Source organism: Lithobates pipiens, unplaced genomic scaffold, assembly GCF_037356315.1.
Source record: "Lithobates pipiens isolate NorthernLeopardFrog02 unplaced genomic scaffold, aLitPip1_a1.2 Scaffold_8, whole genome shotgun sequence".
Taxonomy (NCBI): Eukaryota; Metazoa; Chordata; class Amphibia; order Anura; family Ranidae; genus Lithobates; species Lithobates pipiens.
The window spans coordinates 688,920,430-688,947,059 of record NW_027507903.1 but is presented as its reverse complement, the minus strand read 5'-3'; the positions used below and the strand labels follow the sequence as shown (position 1 = coordinate 688,947,059).

The following is a 26,630-nucleotide window of genomic DNA, read 5'->3' as shown; positions in this document are numbered from 1 at the left end:
GGACTGCCCTGTCAGTTCTCCGCTCTCCTCTATGGGGATTGGATGAGGACGGACCGTCTGTCCGCGTTCATCAGATCCGCTCTGCAGACGGATAGAAAAATAGGATTTTCCTCGGTCTACAGAATCGGACAATTGTGGAGGTGGACAATAGCGGGTGTCTGCAGATGAACATCCCCCATAGGGATGCATGTATGTCCGTATCTCATCCGCAAATGGATGGATGAAATACGGACATACGGCCCACATGTGTGAAGGGCCCTTAGGGTGAAGGACATTACAAGGTGTCATGCTCTGATTCTGGTGATATTTGGACACAGATCTCTATACATTCCATGTTGTTGGTAACATACAAATGTTTTCACCCCTCAGATCTTCTCTATAGGTGAATGATGTGTACGGGGTGGATCTGCTTTGCTGGGAGGGTGTCAATAGACATCCTCCCTTTACAAGCTGGCCATACCCCCCGCAGGGAGCGCGCGGCATGCACTGTGATCACCCAAATCAATGAGACTTGGGTGATCACAGATTGGAGTAAGGGGTCGATTCCGGCCCCTTACCATGTGATCAGCTGTCAGCCAATCACAGCTGATCATGTGATGTAAATAGAGGACCGGTAATCATTTATTTTCTTCTCACGCAGCATAAGGGAAAAAAAAACGATCCCCGACTTCTGTTGAAGGGACATCATTCCGAGCAGAGAGAGGCAAAGCCTAACAGTGCTGATCAGTGGCCATCACTAGCACCCATCAGTGTCCACCAGTGCCACAATATCAGTGTAGCCTCATCAGGCAATTTGATGGGGCAGATTTGATGGTGGAATGTGTTATGGGGAAAATAGGAAGGGGCAATTTTGATGGTGGCAGTATCATGGGGGCAATATGATGGAGCAATGTTGATGGTGGCAGTATAATGGGGCAATAGAATGGGGCAGTTTTTATGGGGTCCTTTTGATGGGGGCAATAGGATTGGACAATTTTGATGGTGGCAGTATGATTGGCCAGTTTTTGTGGGGCAATTTTGATGGTGGCAGTATATTGGGGCAATTTTTATTGAGTCAATTTTATGGGGAAATGTGATGGGGCAAAAGGATGGGGCAATTTTGATGGGAGCAGTACAGTGGGGCAATTTAGATGGAGCAATTTTGACAGGGCAGTTTTGATGGTGGCAGTATAATGGGGCAGTTTTAATGGTGGCAATAGGAGGGGGCAGTTTTGATGGGGCAATATGATGGGACAATTTTGATAGGGGCAATTTTATGGAGCAATAGGGTGAGGCAGTTTTGATGGGGCAATTTTGGTGGTGGCAGTATAATGGGGCAATTTTGATGGGGCAATATGGAGCAATTTTGATGGGTGCAATAGGGTTGTGCAATTTTTATGGGGGCAATTTGATGGGACAGTTTTGATGGGGGTAGTATAATGGGGCAATAGGGTGGGGCAATTTTGGTGGGGGCAGTTTTGACTGGGCAATAGGATGGGTCAATTTTGATGGTGGCAGTATGATGGGACAGTTTTGATGGGGCAATTTTGATGGTGGCAGTATGATGAGGCAATTTTGATGGTGGCAAAATGATGAGGTAGTTTTGATGGGGCAATATGATGGGGCAATTTGATGGTATCAGTATAATGGGGCAATTTCATGGGGCAATTTTGATGGGACAATTTTGATGGTGGCAGTATTATGGGGCAATTGTGATTGGGGCAACAGGATGGGGCAGTTTTGATGGATGGTGGCAGTATGATGGGGAAATTTTGATGGGGCAGTATAATGGGGAAATTTTGATGGGGCAATAGGATGAGGAAGTTTTGATTGTGGCAATTTTGATGGTGGCAGTATGATGGGGCAATTTTGATGGGGGCAATACGATGGGGCAGTTTTGATTGTGGCTGTATGATGGGGCAATATTATGGGGCAAGTTTGATGGTGGCAGTATGATGAGGGTAATTTTGATGGGGCAATAGGATGAGGACATTTTGATGGGGCAATTTTGATGGGGGCAGGTTTGATGGGGCAATTTTGATGGTGGGAGCATTATGGGGCAATTTTAAAGGGGCAATAGGATGGGGCAGTTTTCATGGGGTAATATTGTGAGGCAATTTGGATGGGGGCAATATAATGGGGCAATTTTGATGGGGCAGTTTTGATGAGGAAATTTTGATGGTGCCAGTATAAAGGGGCAATTTTAATAGGGGCAATATGATGGGGCATTTTTGGTGGGGGCAATACGATAGGGCATTTTTGATTGGGGTAATATGATGGGGCAATTTTTATGGGGTAATAGGATGGGGCAATTTTGATGGTGGCAGTATCATGGGGTAGCATCTGGAAAAGGTAATAACTTTTTAAACAATGCTAATAGTAAATGATATCCCTCTTTCTGTGTAGATGTTATATACACACACACACACACACATCTGCACATAAACAAGGGATATAATTTACAATTATCATCTTTTATAAAGTAATTTCCTTTTGCAGGAGATTTTTGTATTTCAAGATTTATAATCCTTGTAAATGTAGATAAACTTCCTGCTTCCTGGAGGGGGAGGGGAGGTTTCCATAGATAAGGGGCGGGAACTTCCTCTGACATTGCGGTTGCTATGGAAACCCGACCTACAACCTATTACACGGCTCGTGCTGCTCTGAGCATGTGCGAGATCTGGAGGTGCATGCTGGGTAACCATGGAATACAGGAAGAGATACAGTCTGGCTTCAGATGCCCACACATGAGATGGCGGCGGCCTGCTGGGACTTACAGAAGTAAGAAATCAATGCTGCAAAAATAGAAAGCGGCCCTTGGATTACAGCGTAACCTTTACTAGAATACATGAATCATGAGGATTATAGGGGGAGATTTATCTACAAAGTCACATTTCTCCGGACCACCACTTTATATATACAAGTGCCATAAAAGTCCCCCTTAGGGGTATTTATTTTGCTTCTAACAAGTCACTACTGAGAGGAAATCCTCACCGACTCCATTTCTACAATTACCGGGATAAAGTTGTTAGTTTTCTGTATAAAGTGTATTAATAGCAATTCATTATTCTGCAGCACATTGTTCCAGCACTGAGGTTGTGGTAGTAGCAGACATATATTCTATGTAGTATTTGCTTTGTATTATCATTTTTGTTGTGTAATTATTATTTGGGAGTATCAGGATCAGGTGGTTAGGTGGTTTGTTACATAGTTACACATCCGTATAGTAACACTGGGGTTGTGGTAACACTTACCTCTGTCTGCAGGTAGGTTGTCTGTCTGTGTAATATAGAGCAGAGCTACACTAGTTTATTATTTAGTGTATAAAATATGTAGAAAGATAAAGAATGAGAGAAAATACAACAAAGACAAAAGGACAGACACAGTCTGGCTGTGAGAATAAAAGAGAAATAAACTTTTTCTGAGGATTATCCTGTGACAGGAACATGTCAGGAACATCCGCTATTCACCGGTTAGACCGGCACCATGGGAATCACCCCGTCCATATCTCAGGATCCTAAATTTATGGATGTGGGTGGAGTTTAGCCATCAGCCAATCAACCCTGGGGGGTGTTCCCTGCCCAGCCCACAAGCCGGTCCTGTGTTCTGAGGGAACCAGAACTAAATGGACCATGAATGGTTCTGATGGATGAGGATTGGATTTCCAACACCGGCATGTCAGTCTGATCCCAACAAGACCAATCACAGCTTGTCTGGTGTGATCAGACCCCATAGAACCATTCTGGGGGTTCTCCTGGATTCTATCCTCACTACACATACAATGTTATATGTACATGTACCCCAACATGTCTACAATCAGGGGCAATTATTTTCATCTCTCTGCAACTAATATTTTATTTTGTATGAGAGATAAAATAGATTCCTCTGATCTCTGATATAAATCAATGTCTGGCAGACAGTTCAGGGTCTTCTCCCTGTATCGGCCTCGTCCCCTGCTGGGCTTGTAGATGAAATGACTAGGACTTCTCTTTGAGGCTCAGTGAGGTGACAATTTTATATCTACAAGGATGGGGGGATTTTATTGTCATCTAGGGGTCACTTCTGGTCTAGAGACTCGCTCTGTCCTTCCAGATTCTAATTGAGGACCATCTGTCTATGATTGGTCACTGAATGAAGAGAATACGGAGTCCTGTGCGTCTTCTGGTCTGTTTCAGGTCCGAATTCAGCCCAAAATTCAGCCAGAAATCAGACCTGAAATGGTGAATGGAGACGCACCGGACCCCCTGCTGTGACCCGCTGTGACCTCCAGTGTGACCCCAGCCAAAGTCTGATCTCTGATAGTCAGTGGAGGGGGAGGGGATGAAAGCCAATAACAGCGAGTGACCTGAAGGACTATGATGGGAACTCCCAGTGTAACCGGCCAATCAGAAGTCTGCCTTTGTATAACTTTCATCTAGGTGACATGTCTGGATCCCTCACATAGAAGATTTATACCAGAATCCTGCAGAATATTATATCATTTATAGGATAATTCTCACCTCAGACTCTGCAGAGTACAGCCAGGATCTCTGAGCCCCTCACATAGAAGTTTTATTCCAGAGTCTTCCAGATTATTATCTGATAAATCCAGTGTGGTGAGGGATCGATTATTGATAAGAATGGATCGGAGATCATCACAGCCGGAGGAAGTCACACCACATCCATGCAACCTGCAGAGACAAATCCAGACACATGATATTATGTTATAAGATGAATATGAGGAATTATTCCCATTTAGTGAAAAGTAACATAACATCACTAGAGCGGAATATCAGGATATACAGAATGTTATACAGAGGAAAGATCTTCTTATTAGGGAAGCTGATAAAGGTGAAGCTGTTGTAGTACTTATGTCTACACAGTATATAGAGGGGGCGCTGTGACAGCTCAGTCACCCCCTTATGTACCTGGTTATTAAGCAGGACCTCACACAGTGTCTCATACAGGGGCTTCTGAAATTGATAAAGGAAAGGATCTGGGGGGTTTATGAAATAAAACAGCAGAATTTCTGATGGTGGATACCCCAGTGACCCCAATATTCCATCACCTTCCTAAAGTCCACCAATCAGGAGTTCCCATTGAAGGTCACCGGATTGTGGCAGGAATAAGATCCCTTATAGAGAATGTAGGGGGAGGGGTGGATATACATTTCCAGCCTTTAGTGCTGAGACTTCTGGGATATATTAGAGTGTCACGATCAGGGGTCAGGCTCGAAGACCAATTGCTATAGCATTTGCAGGACTACCACTAACCAGCAGGATAGGAGCACAGGCAGTCACCCTGGCAGATGACACAGGCTCACCTGAGGTGCGGAGTCTAAGTACTAACCGGTCTTCACCAGAGCTCCAGATGGTAGAGATGGATTTAGCTGCGTGTTAGTACCAGGTCGTGGTCCTCAGAATCGCCCCACCAGGAGGTGAGCAAGCCGGGGTTCAATAGTGGATGAGCAGGTAAGGATCAAACAGAAGCGTGGTCAGTAAGCAAGCCAAAAGGTCGGTAACGAGTTGTTGCAGATTGGGATCAGGCAGAAGCGTAGTCGTGGAACAAGCCAAGGGTCGATAACGAGCAGTAGCAAATATAAAGCAGCAGCAGAGAAGACGGGAGCGAGATACAGGCTGGAGATAGCACAATATACTGGCAAGGAGGAAGTGCAGAGACATGGCTTATATCAGGAAGTTCATGGGAGGAGCAAAATGAGAGACATTAAATGAGAGAAGAAAGCGCAAGGATGAAGCTGCATCTTTTCACCACGTCGTTGAGAGAGGATAGCTCCCACGGCAGAGTCCGAAGCATCCACTTCCACTATAAACGGTAATTCAGGATTGGGATGTACCAATACTGGTGAAGTAAAAAGTTTTTAACTTTACAAAAGCAGCAATAGGATGGGTCAATTTTGATGGTGGCAGTATGATGGGACAGTTTTGATGGGGCAATTTTGATGGTGGCAGTATGATGAGGCAATTTTGATGGTGGCAAAATGATGAGGTAGTTTTGATGGGGCAATTTGATGGGGCAATTTGATGGTGGCAGTATAATGGGGCAATTTCATGGGGAAATTTGATGGGGCAATTTTGATGGGACAATTTTGATGGTGGCAGTATTATGGGGCAATTGTGATTGGGGCAACAGGATGGGGCAGTTTTGATGGATGGTGGCAGTATGATGGGGAAATTTTGATGGGGCAGTATAATCGGGAAGATTTGATTGTGGCAATTTTGATGGTGGCAGTATGATGAGGGTAATTTTGATGGGGCAATAGGATGAGGACATTTTGATGGGGCAATTTTGATGGGGGCAGGTTTGATGGGGCAATTTTGATGGTGGGAGCATTATGGGGCAATTTTAAAGGGGCAATAGGATGGGGCAGTTTTCATGGGGTAATATTGTGAGGCAATTTGGATGGGGCAATATAATGGGGCAATTTTGATGGGGCAGTTTTGATGAGGAAATTTTGATGGTGCCAGTATAAAGGGGCAATTTTAATAGGGGCAATATGATGGGGCATTTTTGGTGGGGGCAATACGATGGGGCATTTTTGATTGGGGTAATATGATGGGGCAATTTTTATGGGGTAATAGGATGGGGCAATTTTGGTGGTGGCAGTATCATGGGGCAGCATCTGGAAAAGGTAATACCTTTTTAAACAATGCTAATTGTAAATGATATCCCTCTTTCTGTGTAGATGTTATATATATTTATACACACACACATCTGCACATAAACAAGGGATATAATTTACAATTATCATCTTTTATAAAGTAATTTCCTTTTGCAGGAGGTTTTTCTATTTCAAGATTTATAATCTTTGTAAATGTAGATAAACTTTCTGCTTCCTGGAGGGGGAGGGGAGGTTTCCATAGATAAGGGGCGGGAACTTCCTCTGACATTGCGGTTGCTATGGAAACCTGACCTACAACCTATTACACGGCTCGTGCTGCTCTGAGCATGTGCGAGATCTGGAGGTGCATGCTGGGTAACCATGGAATACAGGAAGAGATACAGTCTGGCTTCAGATGCCCACACATGAGATGGCAGCGGCCTGCTGGGACTTACAGAAGTAAGAAATCAATGCTGCAAAAATAGAAAGTGGCCCTTGGATTACAGCGTAACCTTTACTAGAATACATGAATCATGAGGATTATAGGGGGAGATTTATCTACAAAGTCACATTTCTCCGGAGCACCACTTTATATATACAAGTGCCATAAAAGTCCCCCTTAGGGGTATTTATTTTGTTTCTAACAAGTTTTTGGATGTGGCACTACTGAGATGAAATCCTCACCGACTCCATTTCTACAATAACCGGGATAAAGTTGTTAGTTTTCTGTATAAAGTGTATTAATAGCAATTCATTATTCTGCAGCACATTGTTCCAGCACTGAGGTTGTGGTAGTAGCAGACATATATTCTATGTAGTATTTGCTTTGTATTATCATTTTTGTTGTGTAATTATTATTTGGAAGTATCAGGATCGGGTGGTTAGGTGGTTTGTTACATAGTTACACAGCCGTATAGTAACACTGGGGTTGTGGTAACACTTACCTCTGTCTGCAGGTAGGTTGTCTGTCTGTGTAATATAGAGCAGAACTACACTAGTTTGTTATTTAGTGTATAAAATATGTAGAAAGATAAAGAATGAGAGAAAATACAACAAAGACAAAAGGACAGACACAGTCTGGCTGTGAGAATAAAAGAGAAATAAACTTTTTCTGAGGATTATCCTGTGACAGGAACATGTCAGGAACATCCGCTATTCACCGGTTAGACCGGCACCATGGGAATCACCCCGACCATATCTCAGGATCCTCAATTTATGGATGTGGGTGGAGTTTAGCCATCAGCCAATCAACCCTGGGGGGTGTTCCCTGCCCAGCCACAAGCCGGTCCTGTGTTCTGAAGAAACCAGAACTAAATGGACCATGAATAGTTCTGATGGATGAGGATTGGATTTCCAACACCGGCATGTCAGTCTGATCCCAACAAGACCAATCAGAGCTTGTCTGGTGTGATCAGACCCCATAGAACCATTCTGGGGGTTCTCCTGGATTCTATCCTCACTACACATACAATGTTATATGTACATGTACCCCAACATGTCTACAATCGGGGGAAATTATTTCCATCTCTCTGCAACTAATATTTTATTTTGTATGAGAGATAAAATAGATTCCTCTGATCTCTGATATAAATCAATGTCTGGCAGACAGTTCGGGGTCTTCTCCCTGTATCGGCCTCGTCCCCTGCACGGCTTGTAGATGAAATGACTAGGACTTCTCTTTGAGGCTCAGTGAGGTGACAATTTTATATCTACAAGGATGGGGGGATTTTATTGGCATCTAGGGGTCACTTCTGGTCTAGAGACTCGCTCTGTCCTTCCAGATTCTAATTGAGCACCATCTGTCTATGATTGGTCACTGAATGAAGAGAATACGGAGTCCTGTGCGCCTTCTGGTCTGTTTCAGGTCCGAATTCAGCCCAAAATTCTGACAGAAATCGGACCTGAAATGGTGAATGGAGACGCACCGGACCCCCTGCTGTGACCCGCTGTGACCTCCAGTGTGACCCCAGCCAAAGTCTGATAGTCAGTGGAGGGGGGAGGGGATGAAAGCCAATAACAGTGAGTGACCTGAAGGACTATGATGGGAAGTCCCAGTGTAACCGGCCAATCAGAAGTCTGCCTTTGTATAACTTTCATCTAGGTGACATGTCTGGATCCCTCACATAGAAGATTTATACCAGAATCCTGCAGAATATTATATCATTTATAGGATAATTCTCACCACAGACTCTGCAGAGTACAGCCAGGATCTCTGAGCCCCTCACATAGAAGTTTTATTCCAGAGTCTTCTAGATTATTATCTGATAAATACAGTGTGGTGAGGGATCGATTATTGATAAGAATGGATCGAAGATTATCCCAGCCGGAGGAAGTCACACCACATCTCCCCAACCTGCAGAGACAAATCCAGACACATGATATTATATTATAAGATGAATATGAGGAATTATCCCCATTTAGTGAAAAGTAACATAACATCACTAGAGCGGAATATCAGGATATACAGAATGTTATACAGAGGAAAGATCTTCTTATTAGGGAAGCTGATAAAGGTGAAGCTGTTGTAGTACTTGTCTACACAGTATAAAGAGGGGGCGCTGTGACAGCTCTGTCACCCCCTTATGTACCCGGTTATTAAGCAGGACCTCACACAGTGTCTCATACAGGGGCTTCTGAAATTGATAGATAAAGGAAAGGATCTGGGGGGTTTATGAAATAAAACAGCAGAATTTCTGATGGTGGATCCCCCAGTGACCCCAATATTCCACTTAACCACTTCAGCCCCGAAAGGTTTTACCCCCTTAATGACCAGAGCACTTTTTACAATTTGGCACTGCGCTGCTTTATCTGGTAATTGTGCGGTCCTGCAATGCTGTACACAAACAACATTTGTGTCCTTTTTTCCTACAAATAGAGCTTTATTTTGGTGGTGTTTTATCAGCTCTGGGAATTAAATTTTTTGTAATATAAATGAAAAAAGACAAAAAATATTGAAAAAAATGATATCCCTACTTTTTGTTATGAGAAAAATCCAATAAACTCAATTTTAGTCAATGTTGTAAAGTAAAGTAGATCGCCTCCAGTCATATATCTGCCACAATATGCCGATAGTATCACACTGACACTGCATGAGATAACAACTGATGCAGTGTCAGTGTGATACTATCGGCATATATTGGCAGATATATGACTGGAGGAGATCTACTTTACTTTCCAACATACGGGATACCAGCTGAAAGGCAGCCAGGTGATTTACAGACGGATACTGCAGTGGATGCCGACACCGTGATTCTCGGGTGACTGTGGTACTGATATACATATTAAAGTGGTTGTAAACCCTTAGGCCGCGTACACACGGGCGGACTGTTCGCCCAACTTTGTTCGTCAAACAGTTTGACAAACAGTCCGCTCAAAATTAGCATGAGCGGACTTGACCACACACGATGAACGAACAGTCCGCTGAAACCGTGCGCGATGACGTGAACGGCACGTACGACGGGACGAAAAATACGACGTCCTATACACTGCAATGCAACCTTCGCCGTGTAAATTCTTTCTGAGCATGCGCGAGACTTAGTTTGACGAACAAGCCTACACACGAGCGGACTGTCCGCTCAAACCAAGTTTCAGCGGACTGTCTAACGGGAATTCCGAAAAACTTTGTTCGTCAGACTGTCCGCTGAAACTGTCCGCTGAAGCCCACACACGAGCGGACTGTCCGCTGAAACACTGTTTAGCGGACAAAGTTGGGCGAACAGTCCGACCGTGTGTACGCGGCCTTACAAACCACTTTGACCTACAGGTAAGCCTAGATTAAGGCTTACCTGTAGGTCCAATAAATATCTCCTAAACCTATACAGTTTAGGAGATATTTACAAAAAGACAGCCCCCACTGTCTACGGCGTATGCGCCGTAGACAGTGGCGCGCAGGCGCACTGGGAATGCCGCAGATCATGGCGATATGCCGCTCGTGTCGGCTCCTGTGCGCATACATGGGAGTGACGTCATTGCGGCTCCGGTGAATCACAGCGCTGGAGCAGCAAAACCCGGAAGTCACTCCAGGATACATGGCAGCTGAACATGAAGACGGAGGACAGCTTCGGGGGCTTTGTTCTCAGGTAAGTTATTCATAATGAGCTAGTATGCTATGCATACTAGCTCATTATGCCTTTGCCTTGCAGGTTGCATTTTTTTTTAAAATAGCCTTTACTTCCTCTTTAACACTCACTGACCAGCATCTGACTTGAGTTGCCTTTTGAAATAGCAGCTGATAATCTTATCTGTTTATTCACATCAGAGACTAGTAATGTCATTCTGCCTTGCTACTTTGTCTGCCTAAATAAAGGAACTAACTTGTTGCCAGTTGTTGAAACATTATAAGTCGGCCAACCACTTTGTAATGTGCATTGGAAGTGTGGTGAAGGGATTAAATAGAAGGCTGTTACAATTAAATGCCACGGATTGGACGGGATTTCCTACTGTGCATTGGCTTTTTCTATCGTTAGACTATTGTACATTGTTTAACCTTTCCAGCACCAAGGGATGGAGACATGTGACTATCATAGCAATATTATTAGCACTAACTACAGTTAGGATTTGTCTGAATTGAACACATAATTTTTCAGCTATCTACCTCATCCCCTCTCTCCCTTCCCCCACTCAATATTGATTCAGTCCATTGATTAACCGTTTAGTTATTGGAAGAAATAGGGAATTTTGACCCTGTTTAGTCCATTGCAACCCACGTAGGTAATCTAATACGTGGGTTGCAATGGACTAAAGCAATTTGTCTGGACCTGAGAAGTGTTTTGTGTTGTTTTATATATGTCCGGTTTGTCTTATTGTCTGTGGGTACACAATTAATTATATTAGATTGAGAACCATTATTTTTATGAACTGCACAGGTTTTTTCTATTTTTGATAAAACTGGTTAAGTTATTTAAACTGGAATCAATTAATTTAGATTTATTTATTGTTGCCATTAGTAACTGCATGTTAGCCTGCTCTTAGCGGACTAACGTTCTCTTTAGCATTAACATGTTAACGTTAACATTGTTAACGTTTTAATGTTACTATTATGTATACCTTGGTCTACATACTAAAAGTATATATATATATATATATATATATATATATATATATATATATATACATACATACATACATACATACATACATACATACACACACACACACACACACACACACACACACACACACACTATATTGAATTGATTGTGCATTATCATGAAATGGTTAGACTTTATTTATTGATATTTAGGATTTTTTTAAAACAATGTTTCTATATTGAACTAATCATGTAATACTATGTAATGTCTATATTTATCAATTGAGATCCATTATTTTATTGTTACATCACTTTATTATCTATGGTGGTATATATGTGTATGACTTTTGATAATAAACAATGTGTATATTGATTGGCTCATTCGGTCTAGTGAAGTGCTTCATATAAAGTCCCACTTTTCTTTATTTTTTTATTTTTCAAGATATCGGGGATGGAGCTGTATGTACATAGTTGATATGGCCTCATATAAAGTCCCACTTTTAGTTTTGGCTCAGTATTTTTGTATCTCCTGTACCATGACCACAGCCTTTGCCATCTTGACATATTCTGTACCATGCCCACAGCCTTGACATGCCCTGTACAATACCCACAGCCTCTGACATCTCCTGTACCATGACCACAGCCTCTGCCATCTTGACATATTCTGTACCATGCCCAGAGCCTCCAACATCTCCTTTACCATACACACAGCCTCTGACATCTCCTGTACCATGCCCACAGCCTCTGCCATCTTGACATATTCTGTACGATGCCCACAGCCTTGACATCTCCTGTACCATGACCACAGCCTCTCACAACTCCTGTACCATGCCCACAGCCTCTACCTTCTTGACATCTTCTATTACATGCCCACAGCCTCAGACATATCCTGTACCATACCCACAGCTTCTGCCATCTTGACATCTCCTGTACCATGCCCGCAGCCTCTGCCATCTCCTGTACCATGTCCGCAGCCTCTGCCATCTTGACACCTCTGATACCATGCCCACTGTCAATAACGAGGTAAGGAGGCCGAGATGCTGAGAGGGCTCCCCTTGCGGCCGAGTGCAGTGCAACCCTGGAGATGGCACAGGGATGCAGTGCCCACAGTAGCACAGGTTGCCGGGTAGCAGCAGTAGATGGAAATGCTGAGCAGACCAGTCTCTGGAGGCAACTGTGCAAGAAGTCCAAGGCGGGGTCAGGGTCAAGCCAAAGGTCAAACACGGGAGGTCAATCCGGAGGTAAGAAGGATGGATGCTGAACTGGAGAAAAAACTGATCCAAGGTACTAATGGAAGAGCTGCGTTGCTCTAGTAAGCCGTGAGCCCAGGTCTGGGGATCGTCCCTTAGTAGTGAGATGGTAAAACCCACTTTGGTCAGTTCAGAAGTAAATGTCTGAGGCTGCAGGGAGAAGTACAAGTAGCATGAGTTCCTGAAGGTTCTAAATTTTCTTCGGTCCCCATGAAAATATTCTGGTGCAGGGACTCGTGGCTCTGGAGAGGTTGAGACTATAGCGATAGGACCTTGGCCAGAGAGGACAGATGGCTCAGGAGGGTGCTGCAGACGTTCCTCCAACCGAAGGTATTTCTCTTGGAGACCCTTAATCGCTGGGGTCAGGGCCATGACTTCCCGTAGGATGGCCTCTATCGGGGAGTTGCCTCTGTCGGCCTCTGACATTTGGCTGGTTTATACTGTCAATAACGAGGTAAGGAGGCCGAGATGCTGAGAGGGCTCCCCTTGCGGCCGAGTGCAGTGCAACCCTGGAGATGGCACAGGGATGCAGTGCCCACAGTAGCACAGGTTGCCGGGTAGCAGCAGTAGATGGAAATGCTGAGCAGACCAGTCTCTGGAGGCAACTGTGCAAGAAGTCCAAGGCGGGGTCAGGGTCAAGCCGAAGGTCAAACACGGGAGGTCAATCCGGAGGTAAGAAGGATGGATGCTGAACTGGAGACCAGGAAACGGAAGTCGAGCCAAGCCGAGGTCGGGTGCCGGGAGCAGACAAGGAGTATCAGGGACAAGCCAGAAGTCGGAGCCAGGAGAGCAATCGGAAGCAGGTCAAACAAGCCGGGTCGGTAACAGGAGATCAGGTAGCGGAGATAACAGGCACGGGTACTCAGGAAGAGCTGACGATAAACCAGCAATGTGATGCTGTCAGGTGAACGTTTAAATAGGCACGACGCTTGGGTTACGTCGTGAGCGCGCCACCGCGTTCGTACGCCTACGACGTGTAATGTAATGCGTTCGTTCTACCCGGCGCACGCGTACTCGATCGGAGGCTCCATCAGGCGTTCGTCTGGGAATCATATTGCGTCTTCGTGGGCGCTGACGCGCGTTAACACGATCGCGTCCCACAAGGTAACTCCTATTTCCCTGACAGTGCCCCCCCCCAAGGGGCAGCCTCCGGATGCCTAAACGAGCCCATTTTTCAGGATGAAGACATCGAAACCTGTGTATGAGTCTAGGTGCATGTACAAAACTTGCAGGTTCCCAAGAATTTTCCTCAGCCGAATACCCCTTCCATTTAATTAGAAATTGGATTGTCCTACCTCTCCGACGACAATCAAGGATAGATTCGACTTCAAATTCGGTTTCATCACCAACCTGAACCGGAGGCGGGGGCACTTCTTCTCTACCTGAAAAAGGACTGGAGATGACACGTTTGAGAAGGGAGACATGGAAAACGGGATGAATTCTAAGAGAATTAGGCAAAGCAAGTTCGAATGCTACAGGGTTAATTACACGTCTAATCTCAAAAGGGCCCAGGAACTTGGGTCCCAACTTCCGAGATGGACATGACAATTTTAAGTTCACAGCAGAGAGCCACACTTTGTCCCCTATCTTAAAGGCAGGGTTAATTCTCTTTCTCTTATCATAATGTCTTTTGTATTCCTCCTGAGCCTTCTTCATGGTATCTTGGAGCAACTGATAGTTAGTTTGGATGAGGTTTACTCTGTCCTGAACGGCTGGGACCGTAGATTCAGGAATGGTATTGGGTAAGAACGAAGGGTGGAACCCGTAATTTGCCCAAAAGGGTGATTGGTTGGTCGAGGCATGCACTGAATTGTTGTACGCGAATTCCGCGCAAGGGAGCAGGGAGGCCCAATCATCCTGGGAAAAAGAACAAAAGCATCGCAGATACTGTTCGAGCGTCTGGTTGGTTCTCTCTGTTTGTCCATTACTCTGTGGGTGATAGGCTGAGGATAGACATATTCTAATCGACAACAACTTACAGAGCTCTTTCCAGAACCTGGAGGTAAATTGCACCCCTCTATCTGATACGATGCTGTCGGGTACACCATGTAGGCGGACAATTTCCTTAATGAAGATTTTTGCGGTATCCAAGGCGGAGGGGGTCCCTTTCATAGGCAGAAAGTGCGCCATCTTAGATAGGCGATCCACCACTACCAAGATGGTAGTGTGCTCTTCAGAAGGGGGCAACTCCACAATGAAGTCCAAAGAGATTTCCTTCCACGGTTTTTCTGTGACTGGTAGCGGCCTTAACAGGCCCCAGGGTCTAGCGTTAGACCCCTTGTTTCGTTGGCAGGTTGTACAGGAATCAACGTACTCTTTACAGTCGGATCTTAAGGTAGGCCACCATAAGGACCGCTGCACAAGATCAATCGTCTTCCGCACCCCAAAATGGCCGGCCAGTGGGTGGTCGTGGAAGGTCCTTAGTACGAGTAACCTGGCCTGCTGAGGCACAAAAATTTTGTTCTGGTGCCATAGAAGCCCGTCTTGACTTCTCAAGGAAGAAGCTTCTATGTCAGTACATTGGTTAGAGGCCTGTGCTATCGAAGCCCTTAGGTCCGGTTGCATTAGTAGGAAATTCTGGGGAGACAGAATTGTACTAGGTGTAATCTTCTCTGAGGAGTCTGGGAACATCCGGGACAAGGCATCTGCCTTGCCATTTTTTGATCCTGGACGGTAGGTCACATGAAAATTAAACCTTGAGAAGAATAAAGCCCAGCGGGCTTGTCGGGGTCTCAGACGTTTAGCTGTGCGAAGATATTCTAAATTTTTATGGTCGGTGAAGACCAGGATGGGGTGAGCGGCACCTTCCAAGAGATACCTCCACTCTTCAAGGGCGGTCTTGATTGCCAAAAGCTCCCGGTCACCTACATCGTAGTTCCTTTCTGGGGGGCTCATCTTCCGTGAAAAGAAGGCTACAGGGTGCAATAATGCCTTGGGACCTTGTCGCTGGGATAGAATTGCTCCTGTGGCCACCTCTGAGGCATCGACCTCCAGAACGTAGGGTAAGGCGGGATCTGGATGCTGCAGAATAGGTGCGGTAGTGAAGAGGGTTTTGAGCTGGTCAAAGGCAGATTGTGCTGCTGGAGTCCAGAGAAACTTGATATGCTGACGAGTGGTCTGCGTGATGAGTGCTACTATGGTGGAGAAGTTCCTTATGAACCTCCGGTAGAAATTAGCAAACCCAATGAACCTTTGAACAGCCTTCTTGTCAGAAGGAGCGGGCCAGTCTAGGATGGATTTCACTTTCTGGGGGTCCATGGCGATTCCACCTGTGGAAATGATGAGTCCCAGGAACTGAATAGATTCTTTTTCGAAGTCGCATTTCTCGGCCTTAACGAATAGTCCGTGGGTCCTGAGAATACCTAACACTTTTTTAACATGTATTCTATGGAGTTCTAGAGTGGTCGAGAAGATCAGAATGTCGTCCAAGTAGGCGACGACAAAGTGGTCCAAGTACTCCCGGAGGATGTCATTAATAAAGTGCTGGAAAGTTGCTGGGGCATTGCACAATCCGAAGGGCATGACCAAGTATTCAAAATGCCCAAATCTTGTTCTGAATGCCGTCTTCCACTCGTCCCCCTTCCGGATACGGACGAGGTTGTAGGCTCCACGTAGGTCAAGCTTAGTAAAAATGCGGGAAGTGTGGAACCTTTGGAAAAGTTCTGGGATGAGCGGAAGTGGGTAGCGGTTCTTGAGGGTGATGTTATTTAGTTCCCTGTAGTCCACGCACGGTCTCAGAGTCTTGTCCTTTTTTTCTACGAAAAAGATGCCCGCACCAGCAGGGGATGAGGAAGGACGGATGAACCCCTTTGCCAGATTCTCATCTATATATTGTCTTAAGGCCTCAAGTTCAGTCTCAGAGAGAGGGAAAATCCGGCCAAAGGGAATGGGAGCTCCCGGCAATAATTCGATGGGGCAGTCATAGGGACGGTGCGGAGGTAAGATATCCGCCTTTCTCTTGTCGAATACGTCCCTGAACTCTTGGTACGCTGCTGGTATGTTAGGAGCGGGATTGAGTACGGGTTGGATGGTCAAACAGCTGGGCAAGTTTCGAGATTCGGGGTCCAGACAGTGTTGTTGGCAGTAAGCTGAAGTGAAGGCTATTTCTTTCTTGGACCAATCAATCCGAGGATTGTGTGCCTGAAGCCACGGGATTCCTAGGATGACGGGGAACATGGGAGAACACAGGACGTCGAACTTGATAAACTCCCGATGACCTGAATCTGTGGTCGTTAGGATGGGTCTTGTTTCCCTGGTGACATGGCCAGAGCTAGGTAGGGAGCCGTCGGCCAGACGGACAGTCAGCTTTTGTTTCTTCAAGAGAAGCGGGAGAGCAAGATTTTTAGCCAGGGTTGAGTCCAGAAAGCAGCTGCAGGCCCCAGAGTCCAGTATTGCCTGTAAGTGGATCTCCTGACCTGACATCGTCAATGTGACAGGAAGGGTGATGTGGGTTGAAGCGGGTTTCGTTACCTGGAGATGACATGGAGTGCAGAGGGTTGATTTACTTGGCCTGGTGGGACAGTGGTCAATACGATGTCCTGATTCCCCACAATAGAAGCAGAGATGTGCCTGACGGCGGCGAAGCCTCTCTTCAGTGGTCAAGGGAGAGCGGAACGGGCCATTCAGAACAGAGGATGCCACTGGGCAGGCCGGAGGTGGAGCCTGGGTAGAGTTAAAGGTCCAAGTGCGTTCAGACCGGCGTTCACGTAGGCGCCTATCAAGCTGAGTGGTAAGTTGGATGAGTTCCTCAAGTGTTGGGGGAACCTCCAATCTGGCTAGCTCGTCCTTGAGGACCTCGGACAACCCCATCCGGTACTGATATTTTAAAGCTGCCTCATTCCAGCCGACATCTGCAGACCAAGTACGGAACTCTACTGTATAATCCTCTGCAGGCCGCTCGCCCTGGCGGAGGGAGTACAAGGTTGCTTCGGCTGTAGTTGTCCGAAAGGGATCATCGTATAGGCGGGCCATAGCTTGAAAAAACTGATCCAAGGTACTAATGGAAGAGCTGCGTTGCTCTAGTAAGCCGTGAGCCCAGGTCTGGGGATCGTCCCTTAGTAGTGAGATGGTAAAACCCACTTTGGTCAGTTCAGAAGTAAATGTCTGAGGCTGCAGGGAGAAGTACAAGTAGCATGAGTTCCTGAAGGTTCTAAATTTTCTTCGGTCCCCATGAAAATATTCTGGTGCAGGGACTCGTGGCTCTGGAGAGGTTGAGACTATAGCGATAGGACCTTGGCCAGAGAGGACAGATGGCTCAGGAGGGTGCTGCAGACGTTCCTCCAACTGAAGGTATTTCTCTTGGAGACCCTTAATCGCTGGGGTCAGGGCCATGACTTCCCGTAGGATGGCCTCTATCGGGGAGTTGCCTCTGTCGGCCTCTGACATTTGGCTGGTTTATACTGTCAATAACGAGGTAAGGAGGCCGAGATGCTGAGAGGGCTCCCCTTGCGGCCGAGTGCAGTGCAACCCTGGAGATGGCACAGGGATGCAGTGCCCACAGTAGCACAGGTTGCCGGGTAGCAGCAGTAGATGGAAATGCTGAGCAGACCAGTCTCTGGAGGCAACTGTGCAAGAAGTCCAAGGCGGGGTCAGGGTCAAGCCGAAGGTCAAACACGGGAGGTCAATCCGGAGGTAAGAAGGATGGATGCTGAACTGGAGACCAGGAAACGGAAGTCGAGCCAAGCCGAGGTCGGGTGCCGGGAGCAGACAAGGAGTATCAGGGACAAGCCAGAAGTCGGAGCCAGGAGAGCAATCGGAAGCAGGTCAAACAAGCCGGGTCGGTAACAGGAGATCAGGTAGCGGAGATAACAGGCACGGGTACTCAGGAAGAGCTGACGATAAACCAGCAATGTGATGCTGTCAGGTGAACGTTTAAATAGGCACGACGCTTGGGTTACGTCGTGAGCGCGCCACCGCGTTCGTACGCCTACGACGTGTAACGTAATGCGTTCGTACTACCCGGCGCACGCGTACTCGATCGGAGGCTCCATCAGGCGTTCGTCTGGGAATCATATTGCGTCTTCGTGGGCGCTGACGCGCGTTAACACGATCGCGTCCCACAAGGTAACTCCTATTTCCCTGACACCCACAGCCTCTGCCATCTTGACATCTTCTGTACCATGCCCACAGCCTTGACATCTCCTGTACAATGCCCACAGCCTCTGACTTCTCCTGTACCATGACCACAGCCTATGCCATCTTGACATATTTTGTACCATGCCCAAAGCCTCTGACATCTCCTTTACCATACACACAGCCTCTGCCATCTCCTGTACCATGTCCGCAGCCTCTGACATCTCCAGTACCATGCCCATAGCCTCCATCTTGACATATTCTGTACCATGCCCTCAGCCTTGATATCTTCTGTACCATGACCACAGCCTTTGACATCTCCTGTTCCATGTACTGTACCATGCCCGCAGCCTCTCACATCTCCTGTACCATGCCCACAGCCTCTACCTTCTTGACATCTTCTATTACATGCCCACAGCCTCAGACATATCCTGCACACACACACACACACATTATATATATATTTGCATGGCAAAGAAATCAGGCATCTTTCCCGGTTGTTTTACTCTTTTCTTTTGTGGGATGTCATTTCGGAGGTTCGCTGGACCTTGTAGTGCAGTCTGTGCTCTGAAACAAGGCTGTACATCGCTTTATCGACCTCCGTTGGCCCTCAGTGGAGAGGAGCTGTTTTAGAAAGCAGCCATCTGCTCCGCTGGCTAGCCACACCCATCTATCCCCTATTTGGTAGACGCTATAACTTTTGCGAAAACCAATCAATATATGCTTATTGCTATCATTTTACCAAAAATATGTAGAAGAATACGTATCAACCTAAACTGAGGAAAAAAAAAATATATATATATATATATATATGTGTATATATATATATATATATACATACAGTGGTGTGAAAAAGTGTTTGCCCCCTTCCTCATTTCCTGTTTCTTTGCATGTTTGTCACACTTAAGTGTTTCGGAACATCAAACCAATTTAAACAATAGTCAAGGACAACACAAGTAAACACAAAATGCAATTTGTAAATGAAGGTGTTTATTATTAAAGGTGAAAAAAAATCCAAACCATCATGGCCCTGTGTGAAAAAGTGATTGCCCCCCTTGTCCACACCTGAGTTCAATTTCTCTAGCCACACCCAGGCCTGATTATTGCCACACCTGTTCACAATCAAGGCATCACTTAAATAGGAGCTGCTTGACACAGTAAGGTCCACCAGAAGATCCTTAAAAGCTACACATCATGCCGAGACCCAAAGAAATTCAGGAACAATTGAGAAAGAAAGTAATTGAGATCTATCAGTCTGGAAAGGGTTATAAAGCCATTTCCAAAGCTTTGGGAATCCAGCGAACCACAGTGAGAGCCATTATCCACAAATGGCGAAGACATGGAACAGTGGTGAACCTTCCCAGGAGTGGCCGGCCGCCCAAAATTACCCCAAGAGCGCAGCGACGACTCATCCAAGAGGTCACAAAAGACCCCACAACAACGTCCAAGGAACTGCAGGCCTCACTTGCCTCAGTTAAGGTCAGCGTTCATGCCTCCACCATCAGGAAAAGACTGGGCAAAAATGGCCTGCATGGCAGAGTTCCAAGGAGAAAACCACTGCTGAGCAAAAAGAACATCAAAGCTCGTCTCAATTTCTCCACAGCACATCTTGATGATCCCCAAGACTTTTGGGACAACATTCTGTGGACCGATGAGACAAAAGTGGAACTCTTTGGAAGGTCTGTGTCCAAGTATATCTGGCGTAGAAGGAACACTGCATTTCATAAAAAGAACATTATACCAACAGTAAAATATGGTGGTGGTAGTGTGATGGTCTGGGGCTGTTTTGCTGCTTCAGGACCTGGAAGACTTGCCGTGATAAAAGGAACTATGAATTCTGCTGTCTACCAAGAGATCCTGAAGGAGAATGTCCGACCATTTGTTCGTGTACTCAAGCTGAAACGAACTTGGGTTCTGCAGCAGGACAATGATCCTAAACACACCAGCAAGTCCACCACCGAATGGCTGAAGAAAAACAAAATGAAGACTTTGGAGTGGCCTAGCCAAAGTCCTGACCTGAATCCTATTGAGATGTTGTGGTATGACCTTAAAAAGGCCGTTCATGCTGGAAAACCCTCTAATGTAACTGAATTAGGACAATTCTGCAAAGATGAGTGGGCCAAAATTCCTCCAGGACGCTGTAAAAGCCTCATTGCACGTTATCGCAAACGCTTGGTTGCAGTTGTTGCTGCTAAGGGTGGCCCAACCAGTTATTAGGTTTAGGGGGCAATCACTTTTTCACACAGGGCCATGATGGTTTGGATTTTTTTTCACCTTTAATAATAAACACCTTCATTTACAAATTGCATTTTGTGTTTACTTGTGTTGTCCTTGACTATTGTTTAAATTGGTTTGATGTTCCGAAACACTTAAGTGTGACAAACATGCAAAGAAACAGGAAATGAGGAAGGGGGCAAACACTTTTTCACACCACTGTATGTATATATATATATATATACACATATATATATATATATATATATTTTTTTTTTTTCCTCAGTTTAGGTTGATACGTATTCTTCTACATATTTTTGGTAAAATGATAGCAATAAGCATATATTGATTGGTTTTCGCAAAAGTTATAGCGTCTACCAAATAGGGGATAGATGGGTGTGGCTAGCCAGCGGAGCAGATGGCTGCTTTCTAAAACAGCTCCTCTCCACTGAGGGCCAACGGAGGTCGATAAAGCGATGTACAGCCTTGTTTCAGAGCACAGACTGCACTACAAGGTCCAGCGAACCTCCGAAATGACATCCCACAAAAGAAAAGAGTAAAACAACCGGGAAAGATGCCTGATTTCTTTGCCATGCAGCGCAGTTACACGGACCAAGATGGCGGCGACAGGCACTGGGGAGACAAACGCAGCTCCTATACACAGCACAGCGCGCCCACAGGCTCCCAACTCGGCCGCAATCACAACAAGCAGGGATTGGAGAACTTTCCCTCACCCCCATCGGCATCATCCAATCGTCATTTACACAGGAATCATTGCATTTATATAGCAGTGATTACTGTATAAATGACAATGGTCCCAAAAATGTGTCAAAAATGTCCGATGGGTCCCCCACAATGTCGCAGTCACAATAAAAATCGCTGATCGTCGCCATTACTAGTAAAAAAAAAATAAAAAATTATTAATAAAAATGCTATAAAACTATCCCTATTTTGTAAACGCTATAACTTTTGCACAAACCAATCAATAATCGCTTATTGCGATTTTTTTTTATCAAAAATATGTAGAAGAATATGCATCGGCCTAAACTGAGGGAAAAAAATGTTTTTTTTATATATTTTTGGGGGATATTTATTATAACAAAAAGTTAAAAATAATGCGTTTTTTTCAAAATTGTCACTCTATTTTTGTTTATAGCGCAAAAAATAAAAACCGCATGGGTGATCAAATACCACCAAAAGAAAGCTCTATTTGTGGGAAAAAAAGGACGTCAATTTTGTTTGGGAGCCACGTCACACAACCGCGCAATTGTCAGTTAAAGCTATGCAGTGCCGAATCGCAAAAAGTGGTCTGGTCTTTGACCAGCAAATTGGTCCGGTCTGAAAGTGGTTAAGATCCACTCTGCATGCTGACATAATGGCACTAACCAGCCAAATTAAATCAGAAATATCAGCAGTCAACAAGCGAGTCTCTCACGTGGAAACAAAAATGGGTGAATTTGCCTCCACTTTCAATGACTTGGTGGATGCCCACAATGATCGGGACGACGAGATATTGCAGATGCAACTGAAATTGGCAAGTTTAGAGGATAGGTCCAGGAGGCATAACATTAAAATAAGGGGAATACTTGAAACAATAAAACCTCCTGACCTAAAAGAATACTTTACTGCGGTGATGAAATAATTGCTTCCTGATGCACCTATAGCAGATCTAATTGTGGACCGCATCCACAGGCTTCCCAGGCCTAAACACATTGCATCACACCTGCCAAGGGACACCATAGTCAGGATTCAATTTTTTCATACTAAGGACAGATTCATGACCGCTGTTAGGCACCGCGACTATATACCCCCTGACTTGCAAGACCTCTCCTTCACAGACCTGTCGGCATACACTATGCAACAGCATAGACAACTGACAAGCATCACAAAACCTCTAAACAACAACAAGATAGTGTACAGATGTATATACCCAGCGAAGCTGCTAATAACTAAGGATGGACACAACCATATAATTGCTAGCATCAAGGAAGGCATGTGCCTCATGAGAGACTGGTTTATCATTCCCACTGGCACCGCGGAAGGGGATGGGATGAAACTCCCATATCTAACAGAGGATTCAGATGCTGAAACTGGCTGACAATTGGGTTCGTAAGCCACTACCTTCATTAACTCTGTTGGCCCAGGGGATGGCGATGTTGATTTATCCCCTTACCTAAACCCCTAAGTTGAGTGGTTGTTTTACCGCACAGATTCTAACCAGAATCGCAACCTGTTACTCTGGTGTGTTACAACCGATTAATCCACCTACGTTTTACCTCACTTAATTTTTTACTTTCTTTTCCTTTTCTTTCTTACTAACCATCATCTAAGAAGTAATCCAGGAGACTTCCTAGAACTACCTTCCGGACTCAGCAGTCATCACTCCAACACCTACTAAAACCTCACTTTCTGGGGAAACCCAGCCACACGCCTGTGACAGGTAACATGTAATACGCTAATATAAACATAACTGCAGTAAATCAGCCCCACTAATCACCATAGGATGCCTTTCAATATCTCTTCACTCAATGTTAAAGGACTGAATAGCCCTCAAAAAGAGATGACAGAAAGAAGCTATTAAGCTTCACAGTGATATCTTTTGCATACAAGAGACCCATTTCTGTTCTCTCAAATCCCCAGTTTTTCAGCACCGTAAATACCCACTTGTTACACGGCCCCAAAAAAAGGGGGGAGTAGCTATTGCTATAAATAAATGGATGTTCATATGGATAGCTCAGGCAGATATATAATACTGGTATGTGAGACTGACATTTCTGTATATACTTTGGTTAACATATATCTACCTATCACAAAGCAGTTACATTTTGTGAATAAAATATGGAAGAAAATATCTTCAATGAGACAAGAATCTACTATCCTATGCAGAGATTTCAATACTGTTCCTGACAGAGAGAGATGGACATTTCTGACGGATCTAAATCCCGACATAGAAGAGTTTCTTTGGACCGTTTCATCTCTTTGTTGGGTTTTTACGATGTATGGAGATGCCAGCACGCATCAGAGAAAGACTTTTCTTTTTTTTTCAAATGCTCATAATTCATATTCTCGCATAGATCTGTTCTTGGTAGACAAATTTATGTTGCAAAAAATTGACCGATCAGAAATACATTGTATTAGGTCTTCTGATCATGCACCAATTTCCATTGGCGTGGGGGATCACCGAGCTGAAACCAGAGAAAACAGATGGCATAATAATATTTACGTATTATCACAACCTGCAAATTTAGAAGCTATACGCTCAGCACTTATGGAGTTTTTTTGCTCCCTCGGTTGGTGATCCCTTCACACTGTGGAATGCACATAAAGTGTATATTAGAGGTTTGCTCATTCAGATGAGCGCTAAATTAAAAAAACAACCATCACAAAAACTGGACGAGCCACTGACTAAGATAAAACACTTAGAAATTATTAATAAGCAAAACCCCTCCCTAAAACTTAGAGATGCACTATTCGTCACTAGGCAAAAGTTGAGAACGCACTTGATAGCCCGACATAACCACCAGCTTTTCTCTTTAAAAGCTCGTACTTACAGATGTGGCAATAAAGTTGGGAAAACATTAGCAAACCAACTAAAGGAAAAAATACCCACACAGAAAATATCTTATATTTGGAACCCTAAAATTAAAAGAAAAGTCACAAACCCAAAAGAAATTGTGGATACCTTTAGTGATTATTACGAAGCATCGTATAATCTTAAAAATGACCAAGACACTCCACAACCCAATGATGATATAATTGCGGACTTCCTGACATCAGTGAATCTACCTACTGTATCCCAAGCAGACTTAGACAAATTGAACCAACCAATGACGACCCAAGAAATAGAACAAATGATAAAGACCCTTCCACATAATAAGTCACCAGGCCCAGACGGTTACTCTTCAGAATATTATCAGTTATTTAGTAACATCTTATCACCATACCTACAAATGGTATTTGACACTGCCATGGCTGTAGCTGGTTTTCCCTCAGAAATGCTCATGGCCACAATTATTACACTGCCCAAACCAGGTAAGGAACCTAACATGCCACAAAACTTCAGGCCCATCTCATTGTTAAATGCAGATGTGAAGTTATACGCCAAGCTATTAGCACACAGATTGACAAATATACTGTCCCAATTAATAAATTATGATCAGGTGGGTTTCGTGTCGGGCTGACAAAGGACAGAAGCTACTAGGAGAATGCTTAATCTTCTACATATAGCGGAAAAAGAAAGAAGGCCTTCTCTTCTCCTCACGTTGAATGCAGAGAAGGCCTTCGATAAAGTACACTGGGGGTACCTTAGAGGGGTATTGATGAAGTTTGGCATCTCCGGCCCGATACGAGATGCAACACTGGCTCTATATTCCTCCCCGTCAGCATATGTGTATACGGAGGGAATGTTCTCCAAATAATTTCAAATCACGAACGGAACGAGGCAGGGTTGCCCCATGTCTCTATTCATTTTTGCACTAATAATGGAACCCTTGGCAGAGAAAATCAGATCTGACCACTCCTTACAAGGCATAGCATCATAATCGTACCAGCATAAAATGACATTATTTGCTGACAATGTTATATTATCACTCTCTAACCCAATCAAATCTCTACCTGCAGCCCACAGTATTCTCCAACAATTTGGCAGAATATCCTATTACAAAGTAAACACAATGAGATCAAACATACTAGGCATAAGAATAAACAAAAGAGTAGAAAATAATTTACAAGAGATTCTCCCATATCCATGGACCACACCATCCATTACTTATTTGGGTATCAAACTCACATGTCCACTCTCTAAATTATACCAAGAAAACTACGTACCACTCATTGACAAATGCCAGAAAGAACTCTCAAGAATTCAAAAGTTTTACCTATCCTGGTCCAGACGGTTAGCAGCATATAAAATGCTAAAACTTCCAAAAATACGTTATGTCTTTAGAGCACTGCCAATTCAAATACCCGCTAATTTCTTTACAACAATACAAAAACAACTGTTGAGTTTTGTGGGGGGGGGAAGCAGGGCGAGGTGTTCTCCTTTCATACAAAATAAACATAAAAATGCAGGGGGTATGGGCCTGTCAATACTGAAGGATTATTTCACAGCACTAGTTATTGACCAGATTAAAAATTGGTTCGTTAAACCAGTCATCAAACCATGGTGCCAACTTGAGCTTACTAGATTTCAATCACTTTCACCACTTTCATTTCTCATGGCCTCTGTCATACCTACAGCTAACCCAACCACAGACCACCCCACAATTCAAGCAGCGTGTAGGGCATGGCCTGAGATCAGCTTAGAAGGTTCAGCACATTACCCAATAGTCAAAGTCCCCATTCCTCTGGAATCCATCAAATGGTTAATCCCTAACATAGCATTGAATAAATGGCTTGAGAACAAAATAAGTAATATAGCAGATCTCACCACAGGGGATAAAATAAGGCCTTTCACATTCATTCAGCAAAAATTCCGAATCCCAAACAC

At 44.6% G+C, this 26,630-nt stretch overlaps 2 protein-coding genes across 8 annotated transcripts in view; one reads left to right on the top strand and one right to left on the bottom strand.

The window, feature by feature from the left end:
- The window catches only part of LOC143963511 (NACHT, LRR and PYD domains-containing protein 3-like), an 824,666-nt gene that overhangs the window by 404,587 nt on the left and 393,449 nt on the right, over window positions 1–26,630 (top strand). The window lies entirely within an intron of this gene.
- LOC143963509 (NACHT, LRR and PYD domains-containing protein 3-like) overlaps window positions 1–26,630 on the bottom strand; it is a 175,968-nt gene that overhangs the window by 51,793 nt on the left and 97,545 nt on the right. For 5 of the 7 annotated variants that reach the window (XR_013270981.1, XR_013270983.1, XM_077473151.1 and 2 more), the window contains exons 7-8: window positions 8,760–8,930; window positions 4,479–4,649 (exon numbers count right to left, since the gene is read on the bottom strand). Coding sequence is in view for 3 of the 7 variants with exons in the window: in XM_077473151.1 (XP_077329277.1) it covers window positions 4,479–4,649; window positions 8,760–8,930 (342 nt within the window). In the remaining 4 variants the exon portion in view is untranslated. The remainder of the gene's footprint in view (window positions 1–4,478; window positions 4,650–8,759; window positions 8,931–26,630) is intronic. The other 2 variants (XR_013270982.1, XR_013270984.1) reach the window with 1 other exon arrangement.